Here is a 27,450-nt window from a genome sequence, read left to right as displayed (position 1 = left end):
CATGTGACACTGAGTTGGGAGAAGATTATGATGATTATATATCTTCAATTATATGATTAAAATTCATCAAAAAAACATGTTAGTGATATAAAATTTTACCTATTTTTCCATTTGTGTAGCCATGACCTGTGATATCATGCAAACAAGACAGTCAAACAAGGATTCAACCAAAGGCTGTACAGAAGAATTAATTGTAGTTACCACCTCCCTTGCATCCGTGCTGGCCATTCTCTGGCAGGACTTCAAGTCAATCACAAGCCTGTCAGAGAGACAATAAATGGCAACAAGTAGATTAGAAACATGTTATTACTCATCGACATGTCTTTAAATTCATGAAAAATTACATCAGACTAAATCAATTCGATGAATAATTCCTTCCCCGACCGAATCAATCAAAAGACTAATTCCTTTCATGATTGAATCAATCAAAATATTATTTCCCGTTATTGACAATATTCCCGCGGATTTTTTTCACGAATCTTGGAGAGGTTTCTCAAGATTCACAACACTTGGACATGCCAACTGGTAGCCTTGGGAGCGGGAGCTTCAAATTGGTGCTGCCAGTAGCAATAATCACATCAGTAAAAGCATGAATTGATGGCTTAGTTTCATCTGGTAAAAAACATAGGCATCCCAAGATATGGGATACCGGTCATTGTGCTTAGTTTCACCTTTGGGGGATTTAAAGATGATCACAAGATAGGCTTTGACATGGAGATTTCATACAATAAATTGGAGTCACATTACCTGAGTGGACAACAGCAAGGATTCTCTAGTGCAGCACCCATTAGAATTTTGCTCGCTGAATCTATCGATCATAGATGTCTGCCATTTGAGTGATTGCAACTCCATATCTTTGTAGTGCTCGAGGTTCTCCCAATAACTTTTCTTGAATGACTGTTCAGAAATCTGAGTCATTAAGGATATCAAATGCAAAGCATAAGCAAGAAAACTCAAGTGTTGGATATTGATGATATCACATGAATGACAGAATTGCTTACATCAAGTGCCATTCAAACCTATCCATGTCAGCTTGCTATCCCAAGATCATGAAAGCAGCTTTACCATGCATAAGCATTCATTTGTGCAGACAATTCTGGAGCACTGTCGGAAATTAATGGTGGCTATCAGTGCAACATAGCAATTTGGAAGATGTGGCTAAGAACAAGAGAGCTGATTATTACTCACAAACTAGTAGGCTTACAATATACGATTCACAATTTCTTCCACATCCAATTCCATGTTTTCCACCTGCAATTCTTATATCATGAATGTAAAGTGAAATAAATTGCAAAGGCAAACTCTGCATTTACGTACTCAAACAACTAAAATTCATGAAGGTGACAAACTTCTGTGTGTCAGCAGTCATAGCACTCACATAAAAGTTTGTTGCAGTTAAATTTGCAATATGACAGGAAGATCTAATTAATCTAAGTCATCGGAAAAATGAAAGATAACCTTTAGCATGCTATAACATTTGTAATGAAATGCCGTAGGCAGACACTAAAACAAATGAAAAAGGAACCCACCTAGGTGAGGTGGTGCTAACTTGCGGCGTCTAGCGTCATTCCACAGCTGGAAAGAGCCAAAACTTATTTCCACTAGGGAAGAGGACTCTACTATCAAAAATATAAGAAATCATGTTGCAATGCCGACATTATCCACTGCCTGGCACTCCACTCATTCCTAAATTCTCCTAACAAGCTCCTAGGATTCAACCTCCAAAAAGATTGCCAGCTAAGAACATTACCTTTCCAAATGAAGCTCCAAAGGTTAGAGGAGCACCTGGTCACCCGTAAAGCAAAATATTCGGAAGGTGCCAAAGAAAAAACAAGTAGAACATAAGTAGGTTCTTGATCAGTTTTTCATCTTACCTAAAAACCAATTTCTGGTTTTGAACTGTGAACAAAGAAATCCTTCCAACTTGACACAAAATTAGAGAAGCTCACAGAAAACTCCTATTTTCCTTTAGCTGTATTAAAGAGAACATTGGTGAGCCATGAGCTACTTAGAAGCTTTAGGAATTTTCTGAGGTCTATACAAATAAAAATCTAACATACAGCATGAGAATGAGAAACTGTGCGTTAAGGAGTCAATGAAAATTACTATGCCTGATAATATCTATAAGATTCAACTAGAATTGAACATGGGGGTTCATTTAGGTCATAAGTTAAATTTGGCAAAAAAATTTGAAAGTAAATTGTCCCAGCATGTTTAAAGGTAAATTTGGCAAAATGATATACAGATCCATCATGCATAATTTGTCCCAGAATGTTTCATATGTACCTTCCAGTCTTGGCACCAATAAAGCAAGATTTCAACTCTATATGTTTCATATAAGTGTACTATATCATAATGAATTTTCTCAGTTGAACAAATCAAATACCTTTTCTAGAGCAGCTCACTGCTAATCACTTTATGAGGCGAGTAGTTATATACATTAATTTTTTCCAGTGTCTCTACTGCCCAGATCTTTTGGAACATCTACATCATCCAACCTCACTACCAATGATATAAGCATGTCCAGATTTGTCCATCCAACATTATCTATGGTGTGGCAAAAAGCCAAGAGCCCATACTCCGGTGTGCAGCCTTCTCCCTTAAATAAAACATGTCACAGTAAATCAAAAGCCAATAATGCAGAATCTACTGCACAGCCTTCTTCAATCATGTTACCATAAAGGCTATTCAACAATTCATGGATGCAATCCTTCAGATGGCTGCAAGAGTCACCAGACAGAAATGTGCGAGTTTGGTTCCTTATTTCAATCAGGCTGCATCCTGGTTCCTTCAGAAGCTTCTTTTGCTTCATTAATACTCTCACTTCAGCAACATCTTTCCACATTCTTGATGCTGCAAAAGTTTCGGCCAATGAAACAAGAGCAGAGCTGTCATCTGGTTCCAGAAGAATAATTTGATCAGCTGCTCTTTTAGCAATCACAGCATCTCCATGCATTTTGCTAGCTCCTAGCAATGCTCCCCAGATAACTGCATCTGGTTCTATTGGCATATTTCTGATAAGAGATTCAGCCTCTTTCAGGTAACCAGCTCGACCAAGAAGATCTACCATACATGCATAGTGCTCCCTAGTGGGACTGACACCGTGATCTTTCTCCATCCCTTCAAAGTACTCCAGGCCCTTGCTAACCTCTCCCAGATAACTGCATGCAGAAAGTAAGCTTATGAATGTGACATGATTAGGTGTCACTTCTGATATCTGCATCTGCTGATAGAAGCCAAGGACTCTATCTCCTTGTCCATTTTGTGAATACCCAGTCAACAATGCATTCCAAGATATCATGTCGGGATGTGTCATAATTCTAAAAGACCTTTCTGCTTCACTAAGAGCTCCACATTTTCCATAGGCAGTGATCAATGCATTACCCACTCCTAGGTCAGATTCATATCCCCTTCTCACAGTTCTGCAGTGGATTGCCCTGGCCTGCTCTAGAGCTCCAATGCTTGCACAAACACTGAGCACACAGTTATAGGAGAAATGGTCAGGTTTGACATCTGATTGTTCCATGTTATAAAAGAACATCAGAGGAGTTGGGTGTCTCATCCTGCCTATAGAGTTGATCTCCATGTTTCTACAAATTTGCAGGTACCCAAACATCATTGTGTTCCATGATATTAGGTTCTTACTAGGCATCCTATAAAAAATGCCATGAGCTGCATCTATATCACCATCAGAAATATAAGCAGATAGCATCGCTGTCCATGAGACCACATCACAACAAAACATCATGTCAAATATTAAACGAGCATCTCCGACTTTTGCTTGCTCTCCATACATTGTTATCAAAGAATTGGCCACCGAAATTTCCGATTGAAGGCCTTCTTTCACCACATACCCATGAAACTTTTTGCCACTTCTTGCATATTGGAGATTTGAGCACCCACTTATGAGGCTCGTGAGGGTAAAGCAATTTGGTTTCATGCCATCATTCATCATATCGACAAAAAGAATGAATGCTTTTTGTTGCATACCATTATGCACGTAACCAGCAATCATGACATTCCAAGATATCACATTTCTCTCCATCATTCCTGTAAAGATCGACTCCGCCTCCAAAATCTTCCCGTTCTGAGCATATGCCCCCAATAAGATAGACCACGAGACAACATTATGCTCTTTAGTATCATCAAAAGCTCTCTGAACATCTTGTAAACCACCACATTTGGCATACATATCCATCAGTGTACACCCAACAAGGACATTCCTAATCCATCCCAGTTTGACTAAGCTGCAGTGGATTCCCTCGCCATATTCCAAATGTTGCAAGCTAGCACAAGCCTTCAGCACCGCCACAAATGTCAACCCATTGGGAGGTTCTCCTAGCATCTTCATCCTACAGAACAATTCCAACGCCATCTCATCATGCTTTTCTCTCTGACAAGCATTGATCATCGAGTTCCAGGAAACTGCATTTCTGATAGGCATCTTATTGAAGAAATCCATGGCCTTCTCTAAACTGCCATTCAGTGCATAGCCAGAAACCATTCCGGTCCACGTGTACACATCTCTCACAGGCATGTTGTCAAACACCTTCTCTGCATCACTCACCCTATCGCACTTTAAGTAAAGATTAACAAGCGAATTGCTCGCGGCCACGTCCATGGGTAGATTCTTCTTGACCACGAAAGCATGAATCTGTCTCCCTTCTTTCAACGCATTGAGATTGGCGGATAGTGACAACAGATTGGAGAGTGCGAACTCGTCCGGATCAAGATTCATAGTCTGGAACCGTTTAAAGAGACGTAGACCTTCTTCCCCGCGGAGGCCATTAAGGGCGTCGCCAGCAATCGAGGAGTTCAAGCAGCACGGATCTTGATGGTCCTTGACGCCATCCAAGATGTGGCGGGTCTTGGCGGTTCGACCTGCTCGGCGCAGGGGAGCGACAATGAATCTTGCGGTGGGGGGATTCGGGTGGGGCATTTCGTCGAGCAGGTCTGCGGCATCGGCTAAAGATGAACTTAATCTGCGTCAATGAGGATCTCCTCTGACACGAAGAACCCGACATGTCATTCTTTGTGAAACTATTAATATCATCCGTGGGATGCACACACTATGCTGCTAGATCAACGTAAAAGGAATTTATAGAGGAGTTGACTCTCTGACATGTTCGAAACAGTAGACGTCCAACAGGCTCAGCATACTAAAACCTATAGAATGCTAATTCAAGTTAATCTGTGTTTATTTCCAGGGTGCACAAAAGAGTCGAGCTCAGAGAACAGATTAAATGTAAAACGAAAAGAGAGAAAACATCCCAAGCTTATTTCTATGACAGCGACGAAATCAATTGCTAATTGAGCTCTGGACCACCTCCAGCAAGAACAAAGCCAAGATCATCCAAGTCATCCCCCTCCTCAAGCCTCATCATCAGTCATATCATCGATCAACTCTGTTCACCTTTTCTTTCTTTCGGGCCAAGATCCCGTCTCTCGGCATCAACAGAGCACTGCCTCGGCGGGTTCCGCCGTTGATGTCATCAATTCGACTCTCATAATTGTTTGTTTTCAAGGCATTGCGAGAAGAATCTGTGTTTTCTAAACATAGAGCACGCACTGTGATCAAATACACAATGAAACAGAAAAGAACAAGAAGACATGTTATATGTCACAGATGTGGAAACCATCGGAACAATTGCCAATATACTTTGACATGTTATATGAGTGCTAAATAAACTGAAAGCAAAGGATATCCACAATCGAACACACAGATCACCATTAACAAGCAACAGCAGGTTAAATAGGATGGAAAACCACTCAAGACAGAGAGGAACAGAGAAAGAGAGAAGCACAGACAAACAACAGGGATAGTCATATGCAACATTTAAGGCTTGAAATTTGCAAACTGGCAGTCTTAAAATATGAGAGACTAATCATATATTTGTCAATTAAATGTGAACTGCGTGAACTATATGAGACAATAGCAACTTGATGTAAATTAACAGACGAAAAGATAAAGCAGATAACTAAATGTAGGCGGGCCTGTTTGCCATTAACCATCAAGAAGGTAAATGGAACACAAACACCAGCAATGCTGACAAATTTAGGCAACAGGGAAAAAAAGGATACCCAAAGAACTTGGTAACCTCGGCAAAGTTGCCATTTAGTAACACTTTTGGGCTTATAAACCAGGATAAGAGAAGACTTGAGTTGAAGATTAAATGTGGGCAGCTGAGTTTCCCATTAACTATGAAGAAGTTAAATGGAATACAACAACCAGCAATGCCATGAGATTTGGGCAACAGGGAAAAAAAGGATACCGAAAAACTTGGTAACCTCGGCAAAGTTGCCATCTAGCAACACTTTTGGGCTTATAAATTAAGCAAATTACCAGGATAACAAAAGACTAAGTTGACAATTAGATCTAAGAAGCTAAATTTCTCATTAACCAACAAGAAGGTAAAGGGAACACAAACACCAGAAATGCTGAGAGATCTGGGCAACACGAAAAAGAAGGAAATGGAAAACAACATGGTAACATCAGCAATGTTGCCGTCTAGCAACACTTTCAGGCTTTTAGAAGAGGTTAATTCACCTCCTAAGAGATCAATAATTGGATTTGCCAATCAAAGCTCCCATAAATCAAATTCGTCAAGTGCCAACATTTCCAATGATCAAAAGACATACCAAAAAAATTGAGCAAAAGCAATCTTAGTTATGAATAGAACTATGGATTAAATATTCTGGAACAAAATAACAAAAGTGGGAAGCATTTGCAACAAGGAGAAAAAAGAAGTGACAAACAATGTGGCAAAACTCACTAAGTTTATATCTGAGAACCATCTTACAACGGCATTTATTTTGTTGGTACATCAGAGTCACATTTGTTCGCACACACAAAAACATGGAAGTGGATTCAGAGCATTGACTGAATAATGCAATCAGATATTCTAAATGCTTTATTTCCATCAGTACAGATTAACAAAGAAACAGATCTATGAGAACCCATAACAATATCCAAAAACAATTTGTTTTCAATATGCCCATGTTAAGCTCATACAGCACAACCCACTTAGGCATAAGGCCGTGTGAAAGATTGACAAAATCTAACAATTAAACAAGCTCCTTACCCATGATTTTTCAAAAGCCACTCAAGCCAAAACTTGTCAACTTCTACAAATGTCAATATCCATCCAACCATCAGAGATGCAGTTGCTTAATTGCCAGTGGGAAATATGACTTTACATACTTTCTTGAAAAAACATCGAAAACTAGCATATTTAAGACAACACATATTACAAAAAGAGTGTAGTAGAGATACATAGGAAATGCATACATGTGGAAGCTAATTATAGAACATAGACTATAGAATTGACATGCAATCTCAATAAAGAAATTGTCTAAAATAAATACTACAAGTTTGTGTAGCAACTCATGTCCTAGAAGCTATGTCAATACATATGGACATGAATCATGGTATTCAAGAGGAAACAAACGAAAAAAACATACAGAAAACATGCAGGACGAGAGAAAAGGTGCCTATTCAATGTTATGCCTGAACAAATTATTTTTAGATAACTAGCTCAAAGAGAAAACGCAAGATGAACCTACAACATTAAGCTTGCTCCTTTGAAATTTAGGTAGCTTAGGCTCGAGTTATGAAAACAGCCTTTCTACTTCATGGGGTGAGGCTGCTTTACATTAATGCTCAGACAGGAGCCTCATGCATCAGGTTCAGAGTAGTGCACATGACCAGCAAAACTAATGAACCTCAAGCCTCAACTTTTGCATAAACCACCAAATATATCTTACAAACTAAGACATAATCCTCCAAAGACAATACACTGAAATATGTTCAATAGCACAATGGAAAATCGTATGCAGTGTTTAATGAACAATGTTTTTTGTTTGAAAAACAAAACTACATGAGCTTTGACGTCATTATAATTTCTACATCTTGTTACTGATAGAGCTCCAAAAATAGGCAATTCTGAATAAGAATTACATAAACAAGTTTGGCCTTGACGCCTTGTACGTGGTTTTCAGCTTCCTGCTTGGAGGTCTAACCTTCTTAAACACTAGAGGAAACTTGATTTTGGAATCATGAAACTGCTTAGTGCTCTCCCTCTTGCAAAGCTTAGAAGGTATTGTAGCTGTTTTAATTATCTGAATACAGTGATACCTTACTCGATGACGTGAAGCCATCTCATTATACATCTGTTCAACAGCACCATTGAGAGTAGTATCACGATATTCCTTGTACATGTTGTGATAACCTGTTCTGCTCTGATATCGAAGCCAGATGCCATAGTTCTTGATTTTAGTGGGCTTCCGCTCAAAAATCTGCATTTTCATTAAATCTTCACAGCGAAAATATGGAAACAGAAACCCTGAACAACAAACCTACACTACAACACAAGCATCGAAGGCAGTAAACGACTAAAATCTGCATGTTCCCACAATCAAATCACGATGAGATCGGGACTGAACCGACAACTACCACAAAGCTGTCATCGTATGACTAGTTCTGTTCAAAAACATTTGTCAACACGGACCACAAACAATCATATACTGTTACAGAATTTGGGATCAGCAGATGCATCATGCACATCAAACTTCCATATATTCTAAACAAATGCAACATAACTCATTTCTATTTATAGTAAGACAAATGGCCACGTGACACCAACGTTAGTATATTACAGACAACATGATACATTAACACACACCAAGTTCAAATTAACAGACAATTAATATATCTCGAGTGAGAGATTTAAGATCAACTTGCATTGTGACTGGATACTGTATGAATCAAAAAATATAAAAGGAAAAACAGTTGAGCAAACACAGACTAGATAGAGTGGAAAGAAATGAAAAGACCAACTAAAGTTCTTTCCCTCTCCAAAGTCTCCACAATTCAACAAGGAACTGACTCCAGAGAAAACAAATTCGTTCCCTGTTCCCTTATAAACCTTGAACATTTTTAATTCCCTAACTACTGATAGAGCGCAGTAAAACAGATTATGGCCAAACAAGATCTATTGCAAAAGAAAATGTATATATCGAACGTAAGGACTAAAGGATAGGCGTAAGAAGTAGAAACCTCGTTGATCGCCAACACTTGTCCGTTGCTCTTCTTAACCTTCTTAAGCTTCCTCAAGAAGTACCTACGGTAGCCATAGAATCAAAAGATACGAATCTCAAGGAAAGAATTTGGGATCTTTATAAGTAGAATTCGGAATGCGCACCAGAACTTGGATTTGGCGCGGACCTCGTTCGTAGCCCACAGCTTCATTTGGTAGATCTTCGGGTGCTCATCGGTCGCCGAAGGGAGAGCTCTACCGACCACTTGATACTGATGGAACTGCAAACAACAAGCGATAAAGAACGATCAAAGAAAACTCTTAAGAAACGTCCGATCCACGGAGGCCAACACGCCTACGACCAAAGCAGACGTCAATGAAGAGGAAACGGTAGGAATCGAGAACACAAGAGAGCGCGTTGAAGCCCTATAATAGAAAAGAAGGACGGCGATAAAGACAAGAACGAGGACCTACCCTAAAAACCACCATGTCCAAGATTTTGAAATCGTCGTCTCCGCCTTCCCCCTCCTCCCCTCCCCTCGGAGCCACTGGCGGCTGAAGCACTCGATCGGAGGAAGGCGTTATTAGTTTCGTACTTATAGAAAGGGCGCCACGAACCCTAATACGCAGCAAAATTGGCCGAACCAATTGGTGTTCGGCCACACGAACCATGGACTTATATATGTGCCTAAAGCTTGACCGATTAGTTGCAGATGATCCATTGTGATCGGGCCACGTCGTAGGGAACGGTTCGACCAAAATTTTCGATGAATCGGATCGAACGATTTTATCAGTACTGTTCGGATCCGATTAACGCAACACATGTTATGACTCGTTTATATATATATATATATATATATATATATATATATATATATATATATATTATTACCTTGAAAAGAATGAATGCTGAATCTCGATCGAGTCAATCTTACTTGATCTTATTAAAAGATAATGTAATATCACACTTATATCAATAAAATATGATATTGAATATTCTCGAACTCCCCTTGACTCTCACCCTTACTTTTCTTCTTCTTTATCCTAATGTTTCTTCTAAGGATGTAGATGCTACATATCCTCCTCTATGATCGCCCAAAAATGCTAATGATCCATCTTGTTCTTCAAACTTATAGGCTAAAACTCAATGAACGAATGATGTTGATAAGAATATTAATTTTTTTCATAGAATGATCGGTCACAAAATTAAAAAAATTATTTAACACATCCTTCTTGAATCCCAATATTTCATCTATGATGTTAAAGATATATTAGGTGAATTTGTTGGTTGGTATCACATATTATGGAATTACTCGGTGTATGATTAACCCTTTTTACTTTCCCAATTCTACTTGGTCTTGGTAACATGGTCTATTGTGATTTCATTAAGGACTTCAGCCGCTTGGAAATCAGAATTGCTCTCTCTTTTGTGGGGTCGATTGATTTGCGATTGAGTTCTTTCATCATTTTTATGAAGTTCTCAACCCCTATTTCATAGTTGCATTTAAATTTTTTTATAATTCTATCATTATTCCTCCTAATGACATGATTTTATCTTTAAAGTCAATAATCTTAAAAGGAGATATGATATTAAACTCATAACCCCTTGTAATATTATCTATAAAAATCTTACTAAGGTACTATCTCTTAGACCGGTTCATTTTCTAGGTTCTATAATTGATCATAATCAATCTTCTTATGTTAGGGGTCATAACATTCACAATAATATAATTGTTATTAATGAGCTTGTTTACTCCATGTTTATATCTCGAAACAAAAATTCTTTCATCATTATTAAAATTGACATTGAGAATGCTTATGATTGAATATCTAGAGATGTCATTATTAATATTATGAAAGCTATAAACTTCTCCGATATCTTTATCCATTGGGTTAGAGCTTATATTGACTCTCCACTTATTTTTACTACATCAACCATTATACATATCATTTCTTCACAACTTATAAGGGGATAAAACAAGGTGTTTGTTATCTCCTTATCTTTTTATTATTGTTCAATAGTTGTTTTCTACTGTATTGGATGAGACTATTAGATCTAAGAAGATTCTTCTTTTAGCATCGAGGATATCAAAATTTTGAACTTTATGTTTGTGGATGATGTGATTATTACCGTTAGAGGTAGTGAAAGATCTTGTCAAAACCTCCAAAAGTCCTTTGATCATTGATCTAAAACCACCGATCTCAATATCAATAGAGTCAAATCTCTTATTTATTCCTCTAGGCATTATGACATTTCTATTAAGTACAAAATCTATAACTTCTTTAATATGAAAGGAGATAGTTGGCCAAAAAATTTTAATTAATCTTAGTCGATGATGAAGTTTTAAATATGATTCAAGGGTGGCAAAAGAACCTTATAGATCACGCAAGAAAAATATGCTTATTTATGCTATTATTAATCATATTTATTTATACTATTTAATGACATCTTACATTTCGGATAAAATCATCCATAAGATTAATAAGACTTATAGAGAGTTTTTTTTATGGCGGTCATAATACGTACAACAATCTCATTAATTGGGACTCGGTTACCATGCCTAAAGATGAAAGTGGGCTAAGCATTAAGGATCTCCATATTATTAAAAGTATGATTATACCTAGAGATTATTACCTCTTCTCAACATGGAGAATGTACTTTGTGCCAATATTCCTAAAACTAAATATATTGTTTCTTTGAGAGTCAAAGAGGCATTTATCATCCTCTAAGTCTTAAAGAAATATTCTAAGCTCCTTCAAAGCTTTGCCAACTAATTATCATTGCTTTGTGAGTAATGATAATAAAATTGATTTATCAAAGGATCCTTGGTTGGGTGATATTCCTCTTCCCTACATTAGTGAATTGCAATATTACTTAAAATATTATATTCTAACTTAGCTGAGAAAATAGCTAATATCCATATGTCCCTCATCCCTAATGATGATATCTGGTGCTAGTCTCATCATCAAAAGAGGATCATGATGGCTCGGAAGACTTATATGTTTCACAATGACGGACACCTTTCTTGTTAACGCTAAGATCGACTGGAATGTGATTTAGAGGTTACTGAGGTTCCAAAGATTAATTTTCTAAAAAAATTGGCGTGGAGCGTACTGTTTACATTTGAATGATTTTCTAAATTCTCTAGCACTCCCATGCTTGTTTGCCTCGTCTGTTTGGGGTTTATTGATTCAATTGTGCATAGCATAGTTTCATGGTTTTTCTTTAGTGAAAGAATGTAGATTATTGGAAGAGGGCAACGGGCTTAAAAAAGAACAAAGTGACTATATGCATGCTATTATTGTCAGTACTCTTTGTAATTGATAGGGCATAATTTGATAGTGCCCCAGCAGCAATCCACATCAACGCCAACAAAAGGCTTCAAAGTCAATATGGCATACCACGTCAATACAATGTCGTATCCCAAAAGTTGGGATGACATCGCTCAAGTACGATGTCGCCCCGTAAAAAGTGAAATGACGTCGCTCAGGTGTAACGTCGTTCTGCAAAGATAAAGACAGTGACGTTGCTCGGGTACAATAACACATCGCAAAGAGTGGAACGATATTGCTCGAGTACAACTCCACCCCGCGAAGGCAAGGACGACGTCGCTCGAGTGCGACGCAGCACGAGACAACCACTGTCAGCATGAAAGGTATGGGTTCGCCGCTTAAGAGGTCGACAACCATTAAGAGGCTAGAGGCAGCCAACCCCCGTGGGTAGGCATAAAACCTATCAGTTGATCAAACCGAGGGAGGTTTTTTTCTGCTCAAGCATTCTACTCTCACTCATTTAACCAAAAGTTAACTCAAACTTTGGAAGGGTCGAGTTGGGAAATCCCCCTCCTGATATCGACCTGTGTGCATGAGCCCAACGATGGAGAAGCACGCTACTTGTCAAGAGAGAATGTCGCCCTCGGGTGACGAGGTTCACACCCGACCCAACACTCGAGCAACAATGCGAGAGACCCTGCGCATCAAGAACTCCAAGACAAAAGGTTACACCGAACACGGGACGATCCACGTCAGCTCGTGAGACCCGAGCATTAGACCAGACAATCTTGCACAGCTAGAGTCTACTCTAGCCGTGCTGACTCCCCGACGTAAAAAGATACTAACAGTAACCAATACAGTGATTGTCATTTTCGTAATCGCAATATCTAAGTTACAACAGTTTGGTATAAGATGTGTGCTCTCGTCAGCAAGTAGATGAATGATATACACAGTACATGTTGTAGGAAGTGACGTACTTACTGAAACGGATGCACCCTTTATGAGTTGTAATGTTTGTGCAGGTTTAGGCTTCATTCTCAAATATCGACAAGGGAATTTGATGGTTGTGGGTTGTCTTACTACACCTACTAGCTCAATTCCACTTGCAAAGAGCGAAGCCATTTTGGGAGGATTACATTTTATGACCAAAAAAATATAGATTCACTTTGACTGCAATCTGTTAGTTTGGCAAGTCCCATAGTCCCACATCGGAAAAATCAGACTTGTTGTCTCGTCTTGGAACTATAAATAAGGGCCTGAGCTTTGATGTTAGATACACCACGAGAAGTACCACAGACACCACGAGAAGTACAGCAGGCATCACAAGAAAACCTGCTTATGGTTTGAAGTCTTCTTGTTTAGGAAGCTGAAGGTGTTTTATGGCCTAGGAACATTTCCTAAGGCATTTGTAAGTGTCCCTCTTTTATAATAGTAGTTTGCTCCTCTTTCTTCCGTGGATGTAGGTCAAAGTCATTTGACCGAACCACGTATATCTGGTGTTCTGGTGTTTTGTTTGTTCTTGTCGCTTTATTCTTTCCGCTTTATTGTCTTTGTTGTGTTGTCAAAATTACCCTTTGGTAAATATCCTGGGGCTAGCTCTAACAAACTGGTATCAGAGCCTGGTTCTGGGATCTTTTGGCAACAATGACAATATCAAAGATCGTTGTCGAGAAATTCGACAGAAATGTCAACTTCGGCATGTGGCAACTCAAGATGGAGGCCATTCTGGTTCAAGACGGAGTTGATTTGGCACTTCAGGGTGCTGAGAACATTCCATATGGTATGTCAAAGGAAGATCTTGCGGGTATGGATAAGAAGGCCCGATCCAGCATCATTCTAAACCTCTCTGACGAGGTTTTACGGGAGGTAGCTACGGAGACTACAGCTAAGAGCATGTGGGACAAACTTAAAGCCTTGTACATGAAGAGGACAGTGGAGAATCGTCTTTACTTGAAGCAAAGTCTGTATATGCTTCGGATGGTTGAAGGTACATCTATACTCTCGCATCTTGATAAGTTTGATTCTTTGGTTATGGATTTGGAGAATATAGATGCAAAAATTGATGATGAGGATAAGGCTTTGTTGCTCTTGTGTTCTCTTCCCCAATCTTTTAAGCATTTCCGTGATACTTTGATTTATGGAAAAGAAACAGTTTCGTATCAAGAAATTAAATCTGCATTGAAATCTAAGGAGCAGATAGACAAGAATATCACTGGGGAAAGTAGAGAGAATCAGGTTGAGGGTCTGGTTGTTAGGGGGAAAATGGATAAAAGAGAATTTGACAGTAGTAGATCTAAATCTAGATCTAAATCCAGACATAGAAATTTGGAATGCAGATATTGTCATAAAATGGGGCACATTAAATCTGATTGCTTTAAATTGAAAAATAAATTAAAGCAAAAGGAAAAATTTGTTGAGAAAACTATTGAATCCGCTGAAGCTAGTGTAGCATCTGATGAGAATTTTGGAAATATTTTCTTTGCTACTGATGACAGGACAAAGTCTAAAAATGAATGGATTTTAGATTCAGGTTGTTCTTATCACATGTGTCCCAATAGGGATTTGTTTTCCACATATGAATCTTGTAATGGTGGAATTGTTTTGATGGGCAATAATGCCGCATGTGATGTTGTTGGTAGAGGAACAATCCGAATTAAAATGCATGATGGTATTGTGAGGACGCTCACTAATGTTAGACATGTTCCTGATTTGAAAAAGAATCTCATCTCTTTAGGCACCTTAGAGGCCCTTGGGTGTAAATACACAGCTGAAGGTGGAGTTATGAAAGTTTCTAGAAGTGCCCTTATTGTTATGAAAGCTTGTAGGTCTGGTAGCTTGTATATTCTGCAGGGAACTACTATCACAGGTTCAGTTGCAGTTTCGTCATCATCATTGTCTGATTCTGACATCACCAAATTATGGCATATGCGTTTGGGTCATATGAGCGAGAAAGGTTTGAGCATGTTGAGCGAAAGGGGTCTACTTTGCGGACAGAGTACTGGGCCACTTGACTTTTGTGAACACTGCATTTTTGGAAAGCAGAAAAGAGTCAGCTTCAATTCTCCGGCAGTTCACAAAACGAAAGGTACTCTTGACTATATTCATTCAGACCTTTGGGGTCCAGCTCAAGTTCAGTCTAAGGGTGGTGCCAGGTATATGTTGACTTTCATTGATGATTATTCCAGGAAAGTTTGGGTTTATTTTCTGAAGCATAAAAATGATGTTTTTCTAACCTTTAAACAATGGAAGGCTTTGATTGAGAAGCAAACATGTAAACAGATTAAGCGGCTTCGAACAGATAATGGCATGGAATTTTGTGAAGGTGACTTTGAAGAATTCTGCAAAAATGAAGGAATCGTTCGGCATCGCACTGTTAGGATGACACCTCAGCAAAATGGTGTGGCTGAACGTATGAATAGAACACTCTTGGAGAGAGCGAGGTGTATGATCTCAAATGCAGGGTTGACAAAAGACTTTTGGGCAGAGGCGATTAATATGGCCTGTTACGTTGTCAACCGCGCTCCTTCTGCGGCACTTAACTTTAAAACTCCAGAGGAAGTTTGGTCAGGTACTCCTACTGATTATTCTGATTTTAAAATTTTTGGGTGCCCAGCATACATGCATGTAAATGAAGGAAAATTAGAGCCTCGGGCTAAAAAGTGTATTTTCCTTGGGTATGCTTCTGGGGTGAAAGGATACAGATTATGGTGTCCCGATCCCAAATCCCCAAAATTTATAATCAGTAGAGATGTTACTTTTGATGAATTATCTATGCTATCTTCTAAAGAGGAATCTACTAGTTGTACAAATGATAGTGCGCAGAAGCAGGTGGAGCTTGAGATTGGGAGTTCAGATTCCTTTAAGTCGAACTCTTCTACTCAAAGAATGCCAGTAGGTGGTCCCGAGTCTACTGACGCAGATGATCCAGAGGAAGAGCAATATTCCATAGCCAAGGATAGACCACGGAGAGATATTCGACCACCACAAAGATATGCAAATTTGGTTGCATATGCTTTGTCTGTTGCAGAAGAAACAAGTGAAGTTGGTGAGCCTACTTCCTATTCAGATGCAGTTTCTTGTGATAATTCCGCTAAGTGGTTGATTGCTGAGGGAAAGGTCCTTGTTCAGAAAATTCATACGAAGGACAATCCAGCTGATATGTTTACGAAGCCTCTTCCGGTTTACAAGTTCAAGCAGTGCTTGGACTTGGTTGGTATTCATTGTTGGTGATTGCCCGTTGGGGCTTTTGTGAAGAAGGTGGAGCAAGTTTTGTTGGGACATGCCAAGGTGGAGATTTGTTAGTTTGGCAAGTCCCATAGTCCCACATCGGAAAAATCAGACTTGTTGTCTCGTCTTGGAACTATAAATAAGGGCCTGAGCTTTGATGTTAGATACACCACGAGAAGTACCACAGACACCACGAGAAGTACAGCAGGCATCACAAGAAAACCTGCTTATGGTTTGAAGTCTTCTTGTTTAGGAAGCTGAAGGTGTTTTATGGCCTAGGAACATTTCCTAAGGCATTTGTAAGTGTCCCTCTTTTATAATAGTAGTTTGCTCCTCTTTCTTCCGTGGATGTAGGTCAAAGTCATTTGACCGAACCACGTATATCTGGTGTTCTTGTGTTTTGTTTGTTCTTGTCGCTTTATTCTTTCCGCTTTATTGTCTTTGTTGTGTTGTCAAAATTACCCTTTGGTAAATATCCTGGGGCTAGCTCTAACACAATCAAGTGGTGAAAGCTCTAAATAATTTTGAGGCTATGCATTGGTTTTTTAGAAATACTATCTGATTATTTGTTTAACAAATAATATAGTCAACTATCATGATCTCATGTTCATTTTATATCCACCTGATTAAGCTTTAATATAGTATATTATTTATTTATATATAAAAAGAACACCTACCTCATAATGCACATAATATTATATTAGCAAATTGATATCATCTCAAGTTTCATTTAATATAGTCTGTTATTTATTTATTAAAGAAAAAACACCGACGCATAATATATTAGCAAATTGAGTGGGTCTTCAAAGCACATAATGACAACAGATTAGGTTTGCACAAGTGGCATAAAACAACAGGAATGGGTCCGTAATCACTCCTCTGCAACGATGCACTCCATCAGATGTCAACGATCACAGCAGAAGAACAACGGCAGCCATGCACGTGAAAAGAGGGAGGGAAACGAAGGTGGATGACAGTTCGACGCGGGAAACGAGGGAAACGAAGGTGGACGACAGCTACGCGGCGATCACTGCGGCGGCACTGCTCATCCTCTCCGCGTGCCACTTCCGGATCTCCTCTATCAAATCACTCAGGCCCTTGTAAGACGACCCGCCCTCGGTCACCGCCGCCCTCGCCATCTTCCCGTGCTCCCTCGCCCTCCTGCGCATCGCCTCCGCCTCCTCCCCGCCGCCCATCACCCTCGCCACTGCCTTCGCGAGCTCGACCGCCCCCACGAGTGGGCGCTCCGACTCTGCCGTGCTCCCGGGCCGCTCCGCCGCCCTCACGCCCATCCGCAGCACCCCCACCACCAGCTTCTCGTTGATGAACTGCTCCGTCGACAGCGGCCACGTGACCATGGGCAGGCCGGCGGTCACCCCTTCGAGCACCGAGTTCCACCCGCAGTGCGTCACGAACCCGCCCACCGCCACGTGGGCCAAGATGGCCACCTGCGGGGCCCAACCCCGGACCACCAGCCCCCGGCCCGCCACCCGCCGCTCGAACCCGTCCGGCATCCACTCGTCGACGTCGTCCCTCACCACCCACATGAACGGGTGACCAGCCGCCTCCAGCCCCAGCGCCATCTCCCGGAGCTGCTCGCCCCTGAAGTGGCTCCAGCTTCCGAAGCACACGTACAACACCGACTTCGGTTCCTTTGCGTCGAGCCACGAGAGGCACCGCGCGCGATTTGCGGCGGCGACAGGGTCGTCACCACCGCGCGAACCAAGGCCCTTGGCGTCGGCGTTTGCCAGCGCCACTGGGCCCACGAACCAGCTCCTGATGCTACCGACTTTGTGGTAGTGTTCGGCATAGGCCTCTTCCATCTCGGCGAAGCTGTTGACGACGACGCCCAAGCTGCCTTTCTCCGCCTCTGCGAGCTCTTCAAGGATGCCTGTAATGATGGTTTCCCCTCGAATGAAGTCGGGGAGCTCGGAGGGGACTAGGTGCACGGGGTGAGGGAGGTCCGGCACGAGGAAGGGCTCGTTGTCGCCAGAGGTGGCCAGGTGGGGTCTCTTGCGGATGACGGAGCCCATGACGCAGACAGGGAAGAGGCCCAGCGCCTGGAAGGCGATGCGCGGGACGCCAAGATCGCGAGCGATGTAGGTGGTCCAGGGGAAGTGAGAGTCGGCGACGACAGCGTCAGGGCGGTGGAGGCGGAGGAGGCGCTCGTGTTCGGGGCGTGCGAAGGGGGTAGCGACGTCGATCTTGTAGGAATCGGAGGGAGGCAGGGCGCTGATGTTCTCGACGCCCGGGGGAAGGCCGCACTCGGAGGAAGGGAAGGGGTAGACGAGAGTGCGGAGGGGGAGGCCGGAGGCGGCGGCGTCGTCGACGGTGGCGCGGATGAGGGCGGCGTTGGCGGGGGTGACAAGGACGGTGGAGTCAACGCCCCGGGCGGCGAAGAGGCGGGCTATGTCGACCAAGGGGATCATGTGGCCAGTGGCGAAGAAGGGGATGAAGAAGACGCGGATCGCCCTGGCATCGTTCTCAGAGGCTACGGAATCCATCACATGCCCTCCCAGATCACGAAACCCCTCATTTAATGGTATTGATGGTGCTAAACCTGCAAAGCACGTCCATTTCTTTAATCGCACGGGGATCGCGTGATGGACGACCACCAACTTCTTCGGTCTCGTCTTTGATTAGCTCCATTGAAGCCAACAAAGTCGGAAAACAATCGAGAAGTGAACATCTCCGTAAGAATTCAATATATAAGGCTGATCCTTGAGGAAAATTGAAGAACATCACCCAGCATCTACGTTGGAATTAAGATTGGAGTCGAGAACAGAGTGGTCAGAAGTGGCCTCGATACGAGGACAGAGGATATCGGAACAGCCTACCAAATAGCAATCTCTATATAAAATCTCTCGCGTCCGACTGCTAAATCACTCTTCATCTCCAATGTCTCACCTTATACACCGAGAAGCTTTCCTACTGCTACGTAGGGAAGCTTCATGATTCATGAACCATGACTCGTGAATTGCCTGTTGGTGACACTCTCGGCACCCTCGAATGATTCAGAGGCTCTAAGCACGCCGGTTCCGGCGCCGTCGCCTCTTAAGGCAGCTCCCACGTCGCCGATCGCGGCGCCCCCCACGAAGGAGAAGCTGGGCGGGAAATTAAGCAGAGCCTTGGCGCCCCGCATCCGGAATGCCGCCCGGTCGTAGGCCACCGCAGCCGCCTCCGCCGTGTCGAACGTGCCGAGCCAGAGGCGGGCGCCGTTCCGGGACGAGTCGCGGATCTCCGCCGCGAACTTGCCCCACGGCCGCCGCCGCACCCCCCGGTACTTCCTGAAGTGCCCCGTCGGCCGGGCACAGTTGCAGATGAAGCCCGCGTCGCCTGCCGCAGCCGGAAAAGACAACGACGGTTGCTCCACGGCGGAGGAGGCGGCGGATGAGGAGGAGGAGGCCATAGCGGACGCCTCGGAGAGGACCTCAAAGAGGACCATGTCCTGGGAGTCGTTTTCATTGAGGGGCAGCTGCGTCTGGCAGCAGTCCTCCTCCTTGGCTACCACGGCATGCCGCACGTCGGGTGCCATGCTCTGTCCGACCTCTTCTGTGGTGGTATTTGAATCCTACAAAGGCTTGAAGAGGGGCGGGTTAATCCAAGACGAAGGTGCGAGGAAGCAGCCGGAGGTAGCCTGTCCGCCTGATGTCTCGGTTCAACGGCAAAAAGGACGAGGAGAGGCGTGTTTGAATTGACCGTCCGAGTCAAGAATGAAAAGACTAGCCCGATGACATGAACCGGGTGGGTCGGTGAACTGAGGATCTCACAGACTCGGGTCCGAGATCGCAGGTTGGGTTCGATCATTGAGTTGCTATTCGAAGTTTGAAGATTCCAAAGGTCAAAGGTGGGTCCCACGGAGGTCCATGTTTTCCAAGCAGGGCCCATTTGACTCGTCCAAAATGAACTCCAACAAAGACCCACGTGGTCCTTGACAAGAATCCAGAGACGAGTCGCTCGGGGACGTCTACTGATCCACGAAAGCTACCCTGAGTTTTACACGTGGACAGAAAAAAAAGTAGATTCCACATTATCGATGAGATGATGGCGATGTGGTGTATCCATGGAACACATTTCCATCATTCATGCATGCTTTTTTCGTATGTGAATGAATGCGTTCATGCATTACGCACTCGCATGTCATTTGCATGGGAATAGGCCTAATATGTCGTGTTTTGGGTCTGCGGGGCCTGAAAGGAGTTGACATGTGTTTCATCGGTCCTCGGGGGAAAAAAGGTGGTTTGTGATTTGGATGATCGGCATGCAACTCGTTTTTGTTTATGGAAATAATGTTTATGGAAATAAGCGAAAGTGTTGTGCTCTAATGTAGCAGTGGACTACACCAAACTGGGCTTCTTCAACCCCAAACCAACGAACGTGACATAATCTACATAGCTTAAGTCTTGATTTAGTTTAAAGACGACTTCTTCCGTGACAGCAAAGCTGATGGAGTCTTGTAGTTCATGAGATGATCAGTGATGATAATACATCAAGATAGTTCTCCTTTATTTCCTTCCACTTCTTTAATAAATGACATTTCATTATTAAAATTATATGATATTATATTACAAATGTTCAAATGCTATAGTATTTTAGTACTTAAAATTTTAAAGTATCCCATGACATTATCTAAAATTATAAGATCGTAAACATGATTTAGTAAGAAACTAACATAACTTATATTTCTATAAGGTGAAACTTTATTTATTTATTTTTAAAGGTTATTTTATATTTATTTATCTGATAATATTTTTTGTTTATTATATATTTGGACTATACAAAAATTTTATAAGATTATAAATATATATATATATATATTTACTTGAAATAAAAATAATATTTTTAAATAAATATTACAAATTAAATTGATAATTTTTTCATAAAATAATAAATTAATTTTTGAAATATATTTTTCATATATTATTTACCAAAGGCATTTGACAATTACATATTCACTCAAACTCATTTCTCTAACTATATATTAAAAAATTAATATATCCTAAAACGTCGTAAATATATCCCACTTACTCAATTTTGTCATATTAAGCTTAATAGTTTAGTACTTATTATTGAATCTCGGATTTTGATGATGAAATCAATTGTAATTTATTTGATCTAATTCATATGTTGAGAAAAATGTACAGGAGAAAATTGTACAGAATTAACTATGATAATAGAAGACATAAAGCAGGTGTTGTGCCGGAGTCAAGATCGAGATCACGTTGGAAGTTCGAGAGTTTGTCGGAAATCCGGACATTCTGTCATGAACGGTCATCGCGCACCCGCAACAACTCCGTTTAATGAACCGTTTGTCGCTCTCATCTATATGTACAGTTACTTGGCAGCCTGTTTTGCCTTAGTGTTGAGTCATTTTGCTTGTAAAAATGTAAGTTCAAATAAGCTGCAGCGTTACAAAGCGATCGCTCATCGAACCGAGCAAAACAGCCCCAAAACAGCTCCGTTTTTGTGTGCCGCGGGCTAATTTATGGAATCTGCCTCCGCTCACCAAAACGTCAGCCATCTCAGCCCATTGGAACCCCCCGGGTGGCACATGGTTGGATGGGGCTTCGGTATAATACTGGGCGTTGAACACTCCTTCGCAAGTTCGCACGTTGCCTTGACGGGAACTTGTTGTCGCGCTTGGGACTCAATGAGCAGCTATTTATGGGCTTCCCTTTTTCGCGAGAATTCGGGACTTTTAGTATTTAAAATTTTAAAGTATTCCATAACATTATCTAAAATTATAAGATCGTAAACATGATTTAGTAAAAAACTAACATAACTTATATTTCTATAAGGTGAAACTTTATTTATTTATTTTTAAAGGTTATTTTATATTTATTTATCTGATAATATTTTTTATTTATTATATATTTGGACTATACAAAATTTTTATAAGATTATAAATATATATATATATATTATTTTATTTATTTATTTACTTAAAATAAAAAATCTTATTTTTAAATAAATATTACAAATTAAACTGATAAATTTCTTATAAAATAATAAATTAATTTTTGAAATACATTTTTTATATATTATTTATCAAAGGCATTTCAATATTACATAGTCACTCAAACTCATTTCTCTAACGATACATTAAAAAAATATTAATATATTCTAAAACGTTGTCACTATATCCAACTCACTAAATTTTGTCATGTCGAGCTTAATAGTTTAGTTCTTATTATTGAATATCAGATTTTCACGATAAAATCAATTGTAATTTATTTGATCTAATCCATATGTTGAGAAAAATGTACAGGATTAAATACGATAACAGTAAGACATAAAGCAAGTGTTGTGCCGGAGTAAAGATCGAGATAATGTTGGGAGCTCGAGAGTTCGTCGGAAGTTCTACCGGAACCAACTGAGAAGTCCAAGAGCTTGCTAAAGAAGCTTATCGGAACTTGCTAAGAAGATTGTCGTAAAGTCCAAGAGCTTGCCGGCAGTTCGTCGGAGCATTGCTGAGAGTTCGTTGGATGTTCATCGGAAGTACAACGGAAACTCGCTGAAAGAGTAATTGATACACCGGAATAAGAAGTGCAGTAAACATGTCTTAATTATCATAGTTATAGCGTAAATTAAATTAAGATTGAGAGATAATCCCACTAACTTAATTAGAGGCCAACTGGGCCCTTCACAGGGTTGATTTGGGCCAGATTGAACAGCCCAATCAGCCCTTGGAAACATGGACGACGGTGGCACCGTTCAGAAGACCCAGTCTCCCAGGTGGTCTGGGCGATGGTACCATCGATAGTTATTGTTGTCAGGTGGTGGTACTGTCAAAGCTCTCAGTCTCCGAGCTCTGTCAAGCGGTGGTATCACCTAATGTTGGGTGTCGGGCGATGGTACCGCCACAACCCTAGAAATCTGGGATTATATAATTTTTGACTTTATTTTTAAAGCTATTAAGGCCTATAAAAACTTCACCATTTTCTGCATGAAAGGGCATGAAAGCATTGAGATATTCTTGAATTGTTGGGGTGTAAAAGTGTTGTAAGAAAGTGCTAGAGTTCTCCTCGTCACTTTCTAAGTTTTGATATCATTCAAGAAAGGTGTGAGACTTGTAAGGGTTCTTTCCTAAACCCTTGAAAAGGAAAAAGCACCGTAAAAAGTGGTTGGTCTTCACCTATTAAAGGAAGGCCTTCAGTGGACGCCGGAGACCTTGTCGGAAGAGGAATCTGAAAGTGGATGTAGGTCACGTTGACCGAACCACTCTAAATTCTGGTTTACTTTTTATAAGTGTAATTTACTTTAACTACAAATCATTTCATAGCAAATTGTTTTTCTCCTCATCTTGCTTACGCTCTCATACGTTTCAAGTTACTATCTTCTGATTTGGTTTTTATCGAACGTACGAAATATTTTATACGAAAATCTAAAAATTTTCTGCTGCACTAATTCACCCCGCCTCTTAGTGTCGCTCTTGATCCTAACACTTATTATCTTTATTTTTGAATATCACAACTTAGATTTGTATCCCATGAAGCATTTGATTTTTATTCATAATATTTCTTTTTAACATAAAATACTAGTTTATTATTATTTTATTTGAATTATTAGGAAAAGCATATGATTTTAATTATTTTTTATTCATTTTATAAAATTGTTAAGTTATCTTATCAAAATTTATATGAAAATATATGTCCAAAATTATATTTACAAATAATTAAAAATATCTGATTATTATTCATTTTAAATGATATGATTGCATCAGTATTGAAATGAAATGCAAAACTAGATATCTTGAAAACCTTAGTTTGGTAAAAAATAATTGATATGATATTTTCGTAATATGGAAGTTGGCAAAAAATAATTAATATGCTATAAATTGATATTTATTTAGAGATATATGTTATCTATAATATGGGAGTTGAATATGATTTTGAATCTTATCATGAAGATATTATATGACTGTAACCATTGATACTGCTATGACTTTTGTTTAAACATATACACCTTTTTTATTTATTTATGAAAAGTTAATAATAGTCTTTAGACTATAATGTTTATGCTGACATTAGTTATATTTATGCATTTAAATTTATTTTACATTTGAAAAATATTATTAGCAAGCTATTTGAAATGCATATGAAACTGATGTTTTATAAAATTTATAAGCTTGAAGAAAGTATTTGATATTTATGCATGTTCGAAAGCACGTGTTAAATGCATAAAGATTTCATATATTTAAATATAATATTTATTAAAAAAATATTATATTACCTCAGAATAAATATAAGATTTCATATATTTATTTAAAATATTATTTCATATATTTTGGGTTCATTTAATTTTCACACTTTCAGTAGCTTTTTATGGCAATTACCTCAGAATCCTCGCTATGCTTAGGTCATAGTGTGTATATCCTGACAGAGAGAAGATAAAAGTCTCAATACAATGCAAAACAATGGAACGCGTGACATGTCATGCATGCACCGTAAAAAGTCCTGATGTTAGTCCAAATGCTAAAGCAGAATCAAAGAGCTGCACTTCTTTTAGATTGTCATGATGAACAAACACATCATTTACAACTCAGAATAACCTTATCTGTGCTCTATCATCTGTAAGAACTTTGTTGCTTTACTTCATCGTCCATCTTGAGAAAGCTTAAATCATGTCACGAAGAACTCCTCGTCTAATCAGTATCATATTCTACAGGTCTTCTAAAGCTGCATGACGACTAGTAGCCACCTAGTTTTGAAGGTAGAAAGTATTGCTCATCAATGCTTTTACTTTGAGGAGGCAAACCAGAAGAAAAAGCAATCACAGAGATCAAAAGGTGCCCACCCCATCATCCTCTCCCTCCTCCTTTCCAGTTTTCGCTTTCAGTGTTCTGCAAGAATATGCAAACGAATCACATTTTCATGAAACTTTTAGCTGCCTCCACGACTGCGTTTTCGTTCTTGATTGATGATTCGGTGGAGAACAGGATAAGTTGTGTCAATTTCTAATTCGTATCCACCCACTCAATGATGATGCACGAATGGTTGGTGCATCAACACCTAAGAAGTCTCTTGTTTCTCCTTCTGGTCCTTCGTCCTTCTGCGCCGCATGATGTCTCGTGGAGTACATCATCCTGAGTGGATCAGCAGCGTCCTCCATGGCGTTTCCTGGATGAGTAGCTGAGTATGAACGGTTCGTGTTGAGGTTTCGGATGTTACTGTCAGGGCTCTTCGCCTCTGATGTTGGACGGGATGCTGTTACACCAATCTGTTCGGCTCTCTGCAATAACGCAGTTGCAGACGTGTCCGGCGCCGGCGGCACTAGGTGGTGGTGATGCTGGGTGCTGTAGTGATATGGAGCACTTAGGAGAAGGGAGTATGGGTCTTCAGTTTCCTTCATGCCGCTCATCGGAAGTGTGATGCTGCTAATTAGCTCATCTGAGCCCCAAGGAACCAGCTTGTTTTGATAGATCCAGCTCAACTGGGATGCGAAGGGATCATCGGCTTTAGTTAAGGTCTCTAGAGGAGGTGCTTGGCCCATCAAGAGAGAGAGCCCAGATCGTGCCTCATCAACCATTTCACCCTCAACCACCGGAGGCTTCAGAAAGAAAGGGAAGTTCTGCACCACGTTTGATCTCATCAATCCGTCAGCAAAGTTCAAGTTGCCGTTGTGGATGGAAGTCACGCTGCTGCTCATGTGTGAGGCTGCAACTCGTGCCGTCTCTTCCGCTAAGGCGTCGCAGAAGGCCCTGTGGGTTATGAAGCTGTCCCTCCTGTTCATCATAGAACATACAACGATATGAAAGCTGCAGCAGCAGCAAAGCCAGGCAACGATCGTGAGGTGTGGGCTTGAATTTGCTGAGTACATGCACCATTTATGTTGATTAGTGTCACAAGCTTGCTTCAAAATTAGTGTTAGGTTATAGCATACATACAACCATACATTGCAGCAAGAACAAGAAGGAGATATGAAAGGATCGATCGTATCCTTGGATGCTGCGATAGCTCATATTTTTTAGGGAATGATTGCTGGAAGAGTACCTGGAGAAGATGGTTCCACAATCGCAGCGGTATTCCCGGGTGCCGCAGGTCTTGGAATGGGCTTTCCAATCCGACTGCACCGCGTAGCACCTGGAGCACTTGTCGCACTTCCACTTCTTCTCGCCATGCTTGCGACAGAAGTGCTTCTTGATGCCGGTGAGGTCGCCGAGCGCCCTCGATGGGTGGTGGTGCACGCAGGTCTTCTCCGGGCACACGTACACCCTCTTCCTAGGCTCCTTGCTCGTCCTCTGCCTCAGCTTCCACGGGAGGTTATGGCCGCGGCGGTGGAGCTGCAGGTTTTGATCCCTCTGGAAACCTTTGCCGCATATCTCGCACACGAACCGGTTGGTGGCCATGAGAGTCTTCGGAGACAAAGCGATCACTTCCGCTTCAGGATCTGCTGCGTGCAATTCACTTCATAATTAGCATTATCAGAACAAAAACAAAATAGAGAAGAAGACATATCCTATCATTAATTGCCTGGCGTTCCGGGTAGGCTTCTCTTCTTCTTGTTCACAGGAGGAGGATTGGAACTCGGATTCTGGATTGAGGAGGCTGAGACTGCTTCTCCTGCCATCACTCTCTTCTTCCTTCTCACTCGATCCAAAGATTAGAGAACTCCTTTGCTTCGCCTGAGGGGTGCTTATGAAATGGAGAGAATCATTTTCTTATAGGAATGGTGGTGAAAGGTGGACGGAGAGTGACGGGTGAACCCGAGGAAAGAGAAAGGAAGGAGGGGCCAAAGCTGTGGCTTGGTGCCTTTCCTGTTAGGAGTCACCATCCCATACTAAGTTAATCTTCTTTTGCTGCAACCCAGGTGATCAACACATGTCAAGATGCAATCACTCATCCTGTCAACTTGAGCGCAAGCTGGGCATTGCCTTGTGCCTACTCCCATTCAAAAAGCCTACCCAAGGTATTAG

General features: G+C 40.9%; 5 protein-coding genes across 9 annotated transcripts; all 5 read right to left on the bottom strand.

The window, feature by feature from the left end:
• Positions 1-285: 285 nt before the first annotated feature.
• Positions 286-7,573, bottom strand: LOC135580908 (pentatricopeptide repeat-containing protein At2g13600-like). 5 transcript variants are annotated; one of them, XM_065114034.1, is made up of 6 exons: positions 2,387-7,573; positions 1,875-1,972; positions 1,189-1,251; positions 1,002-1,104; positions 748-909; positions 288-557 (listed from the first exon to the last, which is right to left on the bottom strand). In XM_065114034.1, the coding sequence occupies exon 1, from the start codon at positions 4,937-4,939 to the stop codon at positions 2,615-2,617; it is 2,325 nt and encodes a 774-aa protein (XP_064970106.1). In that variant the 5' UTR covers positions 4,940-7,573; the 3' UTR covers positions 288-557; positions 748-909; positions 1,002-1,104; positions 1,189-1,251; positions 1,875-1,972; positions 2,387-2,614. The 5 variants fall into 5 exon arrangements, with proteins under 5 accessions (XP_064970104.1, XP_064970106.1, XP_064970107.1 ...); XM_065114035.1 differs by having other exon boundaries at positions 1,205-1,251; XM_065114032.1 differs by having other exon boundaries at positions 286-557; positions 1,189-1,972.
• Positions 7,574-7,717: 144 nt separating this feature from the next.
• Positions 7,718-9,668, bottom strand: LOC135615484 (large ribosomal subunit protein eL20-like). Its single transcript, XM_065114037.1, has 4 exons — positions 9,510-9,668; positions 9,201-9,316; positions 9,056-9,119; positions 7,718-8,295 (listed from the first exon to the last, which is right to left on the bottom strand). The coding sequence occupies exons 1-4, from the start codon at positions 9,522-9,524 to the stop codon at positions 7,954-7,956; spliced, it is 537 nt and encodes a 178-aa protein (XP_064970109.1). The 5' UTR covers positions 9,525-9,668; the 3' UTR covers positions 7,718-7,953.
• A 7,648-nt stretch (positions 9,669-17,316) lies between these two features.
• On the bottom strand, positions 17,317-19,040 carry LOC135615482 (probable UDP-glucosyl transferase 73B6). The gene has a single exon (XM_065114029.1). It carries the CDS (start codon positions 19,037-19,039, stop codon positions 17,552-17,554), a length of 1,488 nt encoding a protein of 495 aa, XP_064970101.1. The 5' UTR covers position 19,040; the 3' UTR covers positions 17,317-17,551.
• Positions 19,041-19,490: 450 nt separating this feature from the next.
• On the bottom strand, positions 19,491-20,145 carry LOC135615483 (pathogenesis-related genes transcriptional activator PTI5-like). Its single transcript, XM_065114031.1, has one exon. It carries the CDS (start codon positions 20,068-20,070, stop codon positions 19,492-19,494), a length of 579 nt encoding a protein of 192 aa, XP_064970103.1. The 5' UTR covers positions 20,071-20,145; the 3' UTR covers position 19,491.
• A 4,865-nt stretch (positions 20,146-25,010) lies between these two features.
• Positions 25,011-27,377, bottom strand: LOC135615481 (zinc finger protein MAGPIE-like). Its single transcript, XM_065114028.1, has 3 exons — positions 27,008-27,377; positions 26,528-26,924; positions 25,011-26,259 (listed from the first exon to the last, which is right to left on the bottom strand). The coding sequence occupies exons 1-3, from the start codon at positions 27,102-27,104 to the stop codon at positions 25,485-25,487; spliced, it is 1,269 nt and encodes a 422-aa protein (XP_064970100.1). The 5' UTR covers positions 27,105-27,377; the 3' UTR covers positions 25,011-25,484.
• Between the last annotated feature and the right edge of the window lie 73 nt (positions 27,378-27,450).

The sequence above is a fragment of the Musa acuminata genome, chromosome BXJ2-6 (genome assembly GCF_036884655.1).
Source record: "Musa acuminata AAA Group cultivar baxijiao chromosome BXJ2-6, Cavendish_Baxijiao_AAA, whole genome shotgun sequence".
Classification (NCBI taxonomy): Eukaryota; Viridiplantae; Streptophyta; class Magnoliopsida; order Zingiberales; family Musaceae; genus Musa; species Musa acuminata.
The sequence above is the reverse complement of the archived record's forward strand: the minus strand, read 5'-3'. Positions and strand labels throughout refer to the sequence as shown.